The following is a 13,011-nucleotide window of genomic DNA, read 5'->3' on the forward strand; positions in this document are numbered from 1 at the left end:
TGGCATCATATTGCGGAGCACTAAGAAACAGATATAGAACACCTGTTATCTGGAATTCAAGCAACCGCCATAAAAACATCAAGGGAAATAAATAGGTAAAGATATGGGATTAAAATTGGCATACCTTGCTGCTAGTTCGCCAATCCATGCAACACGCAATCTCAAGCAACTGGACAATTCACTTATTCGGCATCTACCAATCCCCACAGATACCAGATACCAGATACCAGGGGTTTTACTGTCTAACCTTTTAGGTAAAATGTGTAAAGGGGATGCAAACAGGTTTTATTTTTTAAATAAGTGGTTAAAATCTGAAATTCACTGCCTGAGGGCTGGCATTAATAGGGAATTAAATTAGTATCTGAAAGAATAATATCCAGCGCTATGATGGGAAAATGTACAGTAAAATTCCTGTCATCCTGAATTCAAGCAACAGGCAACCTCAAGCAATGGGGGGAAAAAATTACGTAAACTAAATGGGTATAAAAATACAGAAGTTTAATGTTGTCACCCCTCGCCATTAGATCTCCATTCATGCAACATGGAGTCTCAAGCAAGTGGAAAACTCACTTGACCAGTATCTACCAATCCCCATAGGTGCCGGATACCAAGGGTTATACTGCACCTGAAAGCTGCTTTAACACAATGGACAAATGTTTGCTTCTGAGCTGTAACAGTTTTAAAATTAAGGTGTTGAACTGTGGGCAAACTGCAACATGACAGGTCAAGCTTTGTGCACAACGTCACATATACTTAGAGCAGAGGCAATGATACCAGCTTGCGTCACTCACTCACCTGATTTTCAGACAGCCACATTGCTGTTAGCTCGTGCAGTTTTGTGAAACTAAATGGGAGATTCTTTAATCTAAGGAAACACAATCAAAGTCCAAAAGTAAACAAGAAAACACCTAATGTACAATTAATATGCTAATTAGAATTTGAGAATCTACTACTCTGGATGTTCAAGGCATCAATGTTTAGGTATATGGCACATAAAACCAAGCAGCTATCAACAAGACAGTCATATAGCAGAGAACAAGTAACAGCAAAAAATCTTTCCATTGTAATTCAGACCTCTATATTCAGAATGTAAATAATTAACAGACAAATCATATTTGTGCATATGAAAAAGAGTTGAAGTTTGGGTAAATGACCTTTCAGCAAGACTGGGAGCGTAGTATAGAGTCAATGCAGCAGTTCTCACATCTTCGTTTCATTCCACCCCCCACAGAAATCTGAATATTCTTCCCTTTCCAATGTTTATCCACCTCCCTTTTGAACAATGCAATGGAACTGCCTCTACCACGATCTTGGGAAATGCTTTTCAAAACCCAACCACCAGACACACAAAACAATTCTTGTTAATTGTGGTACTTTTCCCCGATCATCTTCATTGAAACTCTTGAGATTTTATCCTCCTACCAATAGGAATAGACTCTCCACAACAACTCTATTCAGTCTCTTCATGATTTTAAATATTCTGTCTGATTCCCTCATCCTCTGTTCTAAAACCATTTCAATCCACTATCTGAAATCCCTCAGTACATCTCAAGACCCCGCCAAAACCTTCACATTATGGAGATGAACAAAAACAGAAAAAAGAAACAAAATGCCGAATAAGTTTCTTTTCTTCCTCCCCCCTCCTCAGCTTTTATTCATCTTCTATCTATATTACTCGGAGAGATTATCTGCAATTACCAAGCTTTTACCCATCATCTTGGGAGCTAACATCACCACCATTCATGCCATTCAGGTTCTCTTGATCGGAACCCTATCACAAACATTTGTTTGTTCTCTCTAATCTATCCCCCATCTCACTAGCTGATTCCCAAATTTCCTCAATTCTCGTGAAAGATCATGAACCCAAACCTCTAACTCAGCAAAAGGAACCTCCAAAAAAACAGCAGGACGGGTGATATCTGTGTTAAAAGAAACAGTTAATGTTTTCAATTTGAAGGCCCTTTTACCAAATTAGCAAAGAAAAAAATAATTTATCGTCTCCAAATGGATGATCTGTGCATCTTATCCCCAATGCAATCCTAACCAATAAGAGATATTTCCTTTATCTGCTCCTCATCACAGCGTGATATTACTTTTCTCCTCCCCAGCCCTAATGAAGGAGAAATGGTAATCTCTTTCTTTTCACATTTCCAGCATCTTGCTGTTCTTTTAATTTTCTTCCTCTGGAGATTTTCACTGACATGCTAATAACCTTTATCTTTCTCCATTTGAGAAGTAAAATTTGAATGGCATCCAAAGTTTAGAAATCCAACTGACATAAATATTATTGTAAGACTTACTTTCATCTCTGAAATTTTGTCCTTTAAGGTTGCAAACATGGCAGAGGACTCACAGAAGTAGTTTTCTCCCTCAATTTATGCCAAGATTCAATTATCTTAAAAATCCTTTAATACTTCCTTGACAAAAGAATTCTGAGCTTTGGGTGGAATTTGAGCTTACTATTTCCCCTCATGTCTCAACATTACTCCCAACTGCATTTTAATTCACACTTCCACGGGATTACTGAGAATCCAAGTAGCACGCATCATTCCTTGTCAAACTAACTTGCAAATTTCCTTCCAGTAACCCTTGCTCACGTGGATCATTTCTGCTATGCTTCATCTTTTTTTTAAAAAATAGCTTCTCAGATTTTGCCCCATTCGACTAACTTGTCTGTAAATTTTCGTGTTTCTTTTTTTTAAAAAGTCGGTAAATGTCTCTCCCAAGTTAACATTAGAAAGCTTTTCCATTTCAAATTCAGTATCATTCATTAATCTGATTGTTATTCATCAAATCCTCCGAAAATCTAGATAATGACATTTTAATAAAATACGGTAACCATCTGTATTTTGGTACAGTGCTCGATTCTGAAATACTAACCGGTTGTCACTGAGATTAATAACTTTCAGTTTTTGCATCTCTCCCATTTCCTCAGGCAGGCATTCCAATTTGTTGGAATGAAGAAACAGGACGGTCACATTCTTGCAATTTCCAATCTGAGTCAAAACAATTTGACACAAAGTTTATTTACAGTAAATCAGCGTAAACCAACACAGAAAAATTACATCACCACCGTAATACAGATTGGAATGAAATATCTTACAAGTCACAGTATATAAACCTTCTCAATTTGCGTAGCAGAGTATTACAGCAGCAAGGTTAAAAGATAAGAAGTGTTTCAAGGAAAGAAGTCATAGAGCAAGCTTATCTCTGGCAGCACAAAGCCAGAGCTCCATTTAGCATCACATAACACAGCACTGAGCTGTTTGGATAAGGGGGCAGGGGGTGGGGGGGGGGGGGGGGCGGTAGAATTAATTCCATATCACTGACTAAGCTTATCACATTTGTATTTATTTAATCTCCAAGAAATTAAATCTTGACCAACTTAGGGTACAGACCATCATCTTTCATTAGCTCTGATTAATCTGCTTTGATGAGATTTGCATTCTGGTACAAGGACAGGCTGCTCATATTTCCTTCAAGGCATGACAGCCCCATTATAACAAAAACCTTTCAAACACATTGAATTAGACTTCCACATTTTGACATTAAATAAAAAAAACTACTATCTGCCCTGATAAACTGAAAAGCCCAGCTCCATTTCACCCTTGAAATTCTTGAATTCCATTTGTCAAATAAATAGTTTTAGGATCAGCTTTGAAATTCTCTCTTGGAAATGCAAAAGCCTCAATAACAACTGCCATAAATTAATTCCAGGGAATCATAAACATATAACCTAACCAAGAAAAGAAGCAGAAGCTATTTTAGTTTGGGTCACAAGCAAATTTTGGACAGGAAGGGTTTATAGAAATCTATAAAATGAGAAACGAAGAGAAAGTAGCTAGCCTTTTTCTCATGGTGGAAATATTAGAGGGCATATGTCAGAGGAGTTAAGTTTAAAGGAGGGAATGTGTATCTATTTATATAAATTTTACACACACACACAGGTAGGTGACTGGAACACACTGACAGAGAAGGGAGAGCAGATACAAAAAAATGTTTAAACAGGCATTGTGACAGGCATGACCAGGCATGGAATGAATGGATACGGTCCATGTGCAGGCAGATGCAATTGCAGTAGCTAAGTTGGCTTTGTGGGTGGAATAGACGTCATGGCTCGAAAGGCCTGTCCTGTTCTCTACTTAAAAGCAATTAAGGATGTAAAGCAAACTAGGGTGCGACCTGACGCTGGGGCTGGGCTGATAAAAACAGTTCTCGTCTCCTCTTTGAACTTTTATTGCCCAGGTAACATACCAACACAAAATTTTTCGAACCAATCAATTTGCTTCCAATGCACAACAGATACTGGGCTGTGGTTTATGTTTCTAAACCTCAGTTTGCAATGACGTACATTAGTAGAGATAAAAATCGATTTACATACAGATGCCTGTTTAAAATGGTCTTGGGATTTTCTTACAAAAAAAAACTGAAGATAGTCTTGTTAAGAAGCCAAAGCAGTTAAACCCCTTTTAAACTTGCAAAGTAGAGAGGATTAAATAGCACAAATCTGAAGCTCAAACTTGTATTTCAAACAAAGGCATATTCTACAGAGCTAAAATTCAAGAATATGGAATGCAGTATCAAACTTGCATCAATTTTGGGCAACACTTGGAAGAAAGGCAACGTTCCAAGGGTACAGAATAAATATCCTCATTGTGCATCACTATGTGTGCCTGCTAGCAGTGACCATGCTGGGTGAGCCTCAAAGAATGCTGCTGCTAAACAGGAATTGGAGCAGGTAAAGGGTGTACAACACAAAGGATAAGCCACATGATCTCATCCCCACTAATCACCTTGTGGCAAATGCATTTGTTGATAATAACATTGCTATAACTACCAACTTGATAACCCTGCCCCCCCTCTCAAGGACTCTCCTTCAGTTTACTATGTGGCACTATATTCAAACTTCATGGGATAAATGTAAAAGTGATTTGGCAGTTCAAAACTAGACATCCAAGAGGCATGTGGACTGACACCATCAGCATTGTACATTATCACACTCTTCAACTGCACGGTTAGGCATATAGCTCATTCTGCCATTTATATCTGACTCTGAGATCAACTGTGGTTCAATGAGGAATGCAAAAGGGCATACTGGGAAAAGGCACACCTGATAACAATAGCCTCTTTTAAACTGCAGCACCTGGGTAGCCCTCCTGGGACCCAGGTACGATTACTGGGGCAAAGGCGCTGGAAGCACCATTTAAGTTGCAGGGGAATTTACCTATTAAATCACCAACCTGGCAATTTAAAGGGGATGCCGCCCCTGCAATGAAGCATCACTAACTCACCGGAAGTACTGCTGGATGTTTAGATGCTGGCTGCCCGGTGACAAATGCACACAAGCGCTAATGTCCTCCGGAATAAGTAGGTCAGCCACTTTTGTTTTCATATCGCCTGTGGGCGCGACCTAGCTAAGTTTAACTGGGTCCTCGGACTACTTCTGATGTATGTCTGGGACCCGGTTAGATTCCGACAGGGTTGACTGGGTCAGACCCTTTCTAAACTGCCACGTAACTGGGTAGCTAACCAGGTGAATTTCCCAGTTAACACCATTTTACACAGCAGTTTGAAAGGGCCTAATGAGATGCCTATCTCATGACACTACAACAGGGTTTCCTGAATACGTGACTGCAAACCAAAATGAACAGTGATCATATTCAGAGGTATGAATGGCAACGTGCATTTAAATAGCTAATGGGAGAAGGGTGCATTTGTAACTATGCCCAGCCAAACATTTCCTCCTGTAATCTCCACCGTCACAGAAATCGGTTTTCAATCAATTCATTTCACATGATACCAAGAAGTGCTGAGAGACTTTGGGACCAGACAAGGTCACAACATTTTCTCTGCAGCCGATCTCTTTAGGTATGTTACAACTCAAGAGATCCACTCTCATTACAAACCAGTATAGACAAGATTGATCCAATTTCTTCTCATGCACCAGTCCTGCTATCCAGAATTGCATTTTGTCTACAGCAAGAGCATTCTACAAGACTACAAAACACAAAAACAGAATTAGGCTATTCAGCCATTGATTCGTCACCACCATTTAATCATCAGCTGATCCATTTTCTGGACTCAGCCCCACTGGTTGGCCTTATGCCCATAACCTTTGATGTTCTGGCTAATAAAGAACCTATCAGTCTCTATCTAAAATACACCCACTGACCTGGTCTCCACATCATCTATGACAATAAATGCCACAGATTCATTACCCTCCAGCTAAAGAAATTCCCCGCATCTCTAAGAATACACTCAGAAAAGTCCGAGGCTCTGCACAGATGCAACAAAAGATCTTGCTTCTCTATTCACATCTTTAAGCATACTATTTGCTTGCCACTGGTCATCTTGTGGCTTGTCAAGGGAAATGATGCTGTGCGTGCTTTCAACGATGTGAAGACTGTGCTTACAAATGCCACTATGCAATGCCTTGCTCTCTCTTACCACAGATGTACATCAGTGCTGTGAGAAAGAGTTGGAACAAGTCCGTGGGCAAATTGGCTCAGGCAAAGTATAGTACATTTGGTTGAGAACTCTTGGCCATCCACCTCACAGAGAAACATTCTGGCTTTCTATTGGAAGCTCATATTTTCTCCATTTGTACAGACCACAGGCCTCTTACATATACTGCGAGTATAAGCACACATCTCTACTCGCCAAGATTCAGCATTTGGACCATCCTACAATTTTCATTTGACATATGGCACATCCGAGGAAAAGTGAATGTCGTGGCCGACACCCTGTCCAGGCGTGATAATGAAGCCCTACATACCATGTGCCATGACTTGCTCTGATAGCCGAATAAACTCTGGTCTCCATCTTCAAGATGTGACCCTGGATGAATCGGGTAAAAGGTTAATCTGCGATTTTTCCACAGGAAGGCCTAGGCCTTTTGTGCTGGCGGCTATGAGGTGGGAGATTTTTGAGTCTCTTCGTAATTTTTTGCATCCTGGTAGATGAGCATGAATCAAACTAGTTACAGAAAGTTTTACCTGGCCTCATGTTAAATGGATGCTAGATTATGGTCAAGGATCTACTTGCACTGTCAATGCTCTAACACACAAAATCCAAGCTGGAGGATTTTGTTATTCCAGATTCCTGTTTCCAGCACCTGGACTTGGTAGGCCCACTTCCACCATCTCAAGGGATATATTTATCTGCTCGCGTGTGAAGACCACACTATCTGGTGGCAGGAGGTTATTGGTTTCACTGACATCACTGCGGAGATGGTCTCTAGGGCTTTTGTGGATTGTTGGATTTCGGTCTTCCAGTCACTATTAATACAGATTGATCTTCTGGCACTACTTATATTCACACTACAGCTTACCATCTGCAGAACAACGACCTTGATGAGCGTTACCATCGACCATTGAAAGCAGCATTAACAGCAGGTGAGGATGCATCTATGTGGAGCGAATGTTTGCCCATGGAGTGCATAGTATTAAGGAAAATCTTGGATGTTCAGCGGCAGAGCTAGTGCATGGCACTACTTTAACCTTGCCAGGCAAGTTTGTGAATCCAAGTCCAAGCACAGCACTCTATGATCTGGCTAGTTATGGTGATTGTCTTCGGGTAAACATGAGAGTACTCCAACCTACTCTTACGTGTCAGGTAGCACCTGCAGTGTATATGCCGAATGATTTGCAACACTGTACTCATGTGCTCCTCTGGCATGATGCAGTCCACAAACCACTTCAGCCTGTTTACAATGGTCCTTTTCAGGTCTTGCAATGCCACAAGAAGACTTTTGTGATCAGCGGGAATGAAAAAGCTGACACAGTTTCCATCGACAGGTTGAAGATGGCATATGTTGTTGGTCCATGTTCTGCATCGGTGCCAAAGTCGGATCATTCGGACTACGCATCGCCTGTCTTATACTATTGTATGAAGTGGGGCGTGATAGTTCCCATCTTTTAAACATTTAGAATACAATTGGGGAAACCATGTTTAAATATATATAATAGTTATATTTATAGTCCTTTTTTTCTATTTTAATACTATATTTGGGCTCCAATGTCATCTCTAAGTGATATGTGATTTTTTTTCCATAGGAATATAGCTGTTCATTTCTGCAGTCCATCGTGCTACAAGTAAAGGGGATCAGACTTCCAAGTGATCGCAATACTTTTTTTTTTGCTACCGCCAGTACTATTTTTTATAAATGAGATTTGATATTTATTCAATTTGTTGCTTATTTCCATAAAATTACCTAATAGATATAGCTCCGGGTTACTCGTGAAGCCCACTCCTGTTATCCTGGTTAATTTTTCTGTGATATCTTGCACATATGACCACGTGGCATGTATAAAAAGTTCCTCTGAACCAGTTCATATCTTGCATTTATAATTGGTGTCATGCTGTCCTTACACCAATCTGACCAGCTTCTTTCTGAAAACACCACACCCTGTCTAACTCATCTTTTTTTTGACCTCTGTAACCCTCTGTAATGCACTTTTGCTCTGGAGAGAATAGTACATTTTTGTTATAAATTTGGGTATATTCCCCATCCAGACCATTCATTCAGTTTCATTAATTTCAGGTGGGGTCAACATTGGTCCCCATCTTTCTCTTAAGAGCGATCTAAGCTGGAGAAAACAGAAGGTAGTCCCATTGGCCACTTTGTGTTTTAGTTATTCGAAGAACATAAGAGTTCCTTCCATGTAGCAGTCTTCAATACGTCTTATACATTTGTCATACCACAAATTTAATATTCTATTGCCCATGTTTATAGGCAATAACACATTTTTAATAACACAATGGTGCTTTTATTGATATCCCAACTTTTTTTTCCTATACATTAATTTCTTGCCACGTTCTTATCATATGTATTAGAATGGGATTTATCTATCTTTTTTTCAGTGATTTGACACTCCATTTATAGATAAAATCCTTTGCTCCCCACTTTTCCATCGAGTACATTCCCATCTGAATCCAAGGGCGGGGGGGGGGGGTGAGTTTATCTTCAATGAAGAAGGCTGCGAGAAATTTAGCCTGTGCAACGAAGTAGTTTTTTTTTTAAATTCAGAAGTCTAAGCCCTCCCAGCCTGTAGTCTCCTGTCAGTTTTTCTTGGTACATTGTTTAGTAGTTTAAATAACGTTTTGGGTAACTGAATAGGTAGCGATTGAAAGCGATACTGGTATCACTTTCATTTTGAAGCAATTACTGTAACCCTTCCCACCTTCTCTCCATTTCTGCAAGTCCCTTTCTATCTTCCTAAGTAGAGAAACATAATTTAGTTTATACAGATTTTCTAAATTGTTGTCATTCACTATTCCAAGATATTTTATTCCATCCGTCTTCCATTTAAATTTACTTCCTTTTTGGTATCTTTCATATTTGAAGTTTGTTAATGGCATTATCTCGCTTTTGTCCATATTTTTCTAGTGTTCCTTGTAATTTTTCCAAAGATTTAGCTGGGTCTGATAGGTACAGTAGCACGTCGTCAGCAAATAGACTAATTTTATGTTCTACTTGTCCAACTTTAAAGTCCTTTATATCCAGATTCCCTCTTATTATCTCTGCTAGTGGTTTAATCGCTAAAATAAAAAGCACTGGGGAGAAGGGCCATCCTGGTCTACTCAATCCACTGAAGGGGTAGACTGCTGACATCTGATTATTGATTATAATTTTAGCTTATGGTTTATGCTATAATGTTTTTATCCAGTTTATAAATGTTCTGCTTATACCAATTTTTTTCCAGTGTTTTAAACAGAAGGGGCCAAACAGTCGAATACTTTTTCTGTGTCAAGGGAGACTATAATACTTGGATTCAGTTCAAATTTTGCCATGTGTATTAGATTAAATAATCTTCTTAGACCATTTGAGAACGTCTTCCTTTAACAATTCCTGCTTGATCTGTATGTATCAATTTTTGTAAATATTGTCTCAACCTATTAGCCAACACTTTTGCTAATATTTTGTAATCAGCATTTAACAGGGATATTGGTATATGTGAAGTTTATAGTGGGTCCTTTTTTTTGTAACACTAATAATCGCGGTTGAGGATGATTCCTGGAGGGTCTATGTTTCTACTGTTTGGTCCAGTACAACCATTAACAGGGGCATTAAATAGTTCGAATTGTTTATAAAACTCAGGTTAGAATCCATCTTCCCCCAGTGATTTATTAGCCTGTAGGGTACCCAGGACCTTTTCAATTTCTTCCCTTGTAGTGTCTAGTTCTATCCTTTCTCTCTCTTCTCATTTTGGAAGTTCAACATTTGACAAAAATTCTTCCATTTCATTCTCGTTTCCTAGTAATTCTTATTTGTATAATTTTGTGTAATATTGTTTAAAAATGTCATTGATTTTCTTTTGTTTATTATATGCTCGAGTGCCTGTTTCTGTTGCTATAGCATTTATCATTCTTGATGATTCCTCTGTTTTAATCTGCCAAGATAAAACTTTGTGTGCCCGTTCACCTAACTGTTGCATTGTTGTTTAGCTTTTAATGTTCTATATCTTTGTAATGCATCTCAACTTTTTATTCTCAAGTAATCTGTATTCTTCTTGTGGTCCTGTTTGTTGATTTTTTTTTTCTAATTCTATAATATCTTTCTCCAGACCATTTATTTCTGTCATATATTAAGATTCTTTATATAGGATCTAATTTGCCCCAAAATATGCTTTGAGCATGCCCCATATAAAAAAAAGCTATTGTTAGTAGACAGCTAATTTGTTTCACAAAATATTTCTATCTGTTTCTTTATAAATTCACATAAGTCTGTTCTTTTAAGTAGTGTGGTTATTAAGAACCCATCTGTATACATTTTCTTGCTTTTCCATTACTGCAATAGTTAATTTTAGTGGTGAATGGTGTGATGGAAGCCTTGCTAGGTATTCGGTTTTTCATCACTCTAATTTTTAACTGGGCAGACATTAAAAATAAATAAATCTTTCTTTGTAAATCATGCACCTCCATCTCCCTATCCTTTTAATTCAGGTTCCTGTCTGCTATTTATTCATACCTTGAAAAAGTACTCAGGCATGAAATGCTGGTTAGAACCAGAGTGCTACAGTACAGAAAACAGGCAATTTGGCCCCTCTAGTCTGTGCTGACCATCATCTCCCTAATCCCACTGACATGCTCCCATTCCATAACCCTCCATGTCTCTCCCATGCATGTACCAAGCCAATTAATTCTAAAACACACTATCTAACCTGTATTCACTACATCAGATGACAGCTCATTCCATACTCTCACCACACTCTCCCTGAACCTTTCCCCTTTCAGCTCATTCCATACTCTCACCACACTCTCCCTGAACCTTTCCCCTTTCAGCTCATTCCATACTCTCACCACACTCTCCCTGAACCTTTCCCCTTTCAGCTCATTCCATACTCTCACCACACTCTCCCTGAACCTTTCCCCTTTCAGCTCATTCCATACTCTCACCACACTCTCCCTGAACCTTTCCCCTTTCAGCTCATTCCATACTCTCACCACACTCTCCCTGAACCTTTCCCCTTTCAGCTCATTCCATACTCTCACCACACTCTCCCTGAACCTTTCCCCTTTCAGCTTAAAACTATGACCTCTCGTATTTATCTCCCCCAATCTAAGTGGAAAAAGCCTATTCACATCCACTCTGTCTATACCTCTCATAATCTTGAAAACCTCTATCAAGTCCCCCTTCATTCATCTTTGCTCCAAGAAAAAGCCCTAACCTATTTAATCTTTCCATGTAAGTCAACTCCTGAAGACCCAGCAACATTCAAGTAAATCTTCTCTGCACTCTTTCAATTTTTTGATATCCTTCCTGTAGTTAGGCGCACAGAACTGTACACAATATTCCAGTTTGGCCTCACTAATGTCTTAAACAACTTCAGCATAACATCCCAACTCCTAGACTCTGATTTATAAAGCCTAAGATACCAAAAGCTTTCTTTAAAACCCTGTGCACATGTGACTCCACTTTCAGGGAATTATGTATCTGTATTCCCACATCTCTCTGTTCCTCCACTCTCCTCAGTTCCCTATCATTTACTCTATATTCTCCTACCTTGGTTTGCCCTTCCAAAATGCATCACCTCACACTTGTCTGTATTAAACTCTATCTGCCATTTTTTTGGCCCGTTCTCCTAGCTGGTCAAGATCTCTCTGCAAGCTTTGAAATCTTCCTTGCTGTGTACAACGCCTCCAATCTTAGTGTCATCTGCAAACTTGCTGATCTAATTTACCACATTATTATCCAGATCATTGATATATACAACAAAGGCCCCAACACGGTTCCCTGAGGCCACACCACTAGTCACAGGACTCCAATCTGAGAAGCAACCATCCACTACCATCCTGTTTTCTCCCAATTTCAAATCCAATTTACAACCTCTCCTTGAATACCTAGTGTCATAACCTTCTGAACTAACCTCCCATGAGTGACCTTGTCAAAGGCTTTACTAAAGTCCATGTAGACAATATCCACAGCCTTTGTTTCATCCACCTTCTTGGTAACCTCTTCGAAAAATTCTACAAGGTTCGTTAAACATGACCTACCACCATTGCTGACTTTCCTTAATCTGCCAATGGCTGTCCAAATGCCCATTTAGCCCGTCTTTCAGAACTCCTTCCAATAACTTATCCACTACTGACAACAGGCCTATAATTACCCGATTTATTTTTGGAGCCTTTTTTAAACAACAGGACAACATGAGCTACTTTCCAATCCTCTGGTACCTCACCTGTGACTAAAGACATTTTGTATATATCTGCCAAGGCCCCTGCAATTTCTACACTAGTCTCTCTCAATGTCTAAGGGAATATCATATCTAGCCCAGGTGATTTATCTACCTTTATTCGCTGAAAGGCAGCAAGCACCTCCTCTTCCTTAATCTCCATCTGTTTCACGACTTTTCGTTACACATTATGCCAGTTTCCCGAGTAAATAAAGATGCAAAAAAAACTTTTTAAGATCACTCCCAATACTTGAGGCTCCTCACTTAATTGACTATTCTGATCACGCAAAGGTCTCACCACCTTCTCAGGGGTCGTTGGGGAAGAGCAACAATTGTT

At 39.3% G+C, this 13,011-nt stretch overlaps 1 protein-coding gene across 6 annotated transcripts in view; it reads right to left on the minus strand.

The window, feature by feature from the left end:
• Positions 1 to 13,011, minus strand: part of erbin (erbb2 interacting protein) — a 313,125-nt gene that overhangs the window by 72,318 nt on the left and 227,796 nt on the right. For all 6 annotated transcript variants that reach the window (XM_069939183.1, XM_069939193.1, XM_069939201.1 and 3 more), the window contains 2 exons: positions 2,881 to 2,996; positions 796 to 865 (listed from right to left, as the gene is read on the minus strand). In XM_069939183.1, the coding sequence (XP_069795284.1) occupies positions 796 to 865; positions 2,881 to 2,996 (186 nt within the window). The remainder of the gene's footprint in view (positions 1 to 795; positions 866 to 2,880; positions 2,997 to 13,011) is intronic.

Source organism: Narcine bancroftii, chromosome 1 (genome assembly GCF_036971445.1).
Source record: "Narcine bancroftii isolate sNarBan1 chromosome 1, sNarBan1.hap1, whole genome shotgun sequence".
NCBI lineage: Eukaryota > Metazoa > Chordata > Chondrichthyes > Torpediniformes > Narcinidae > Narcine > Narcine bancroftii.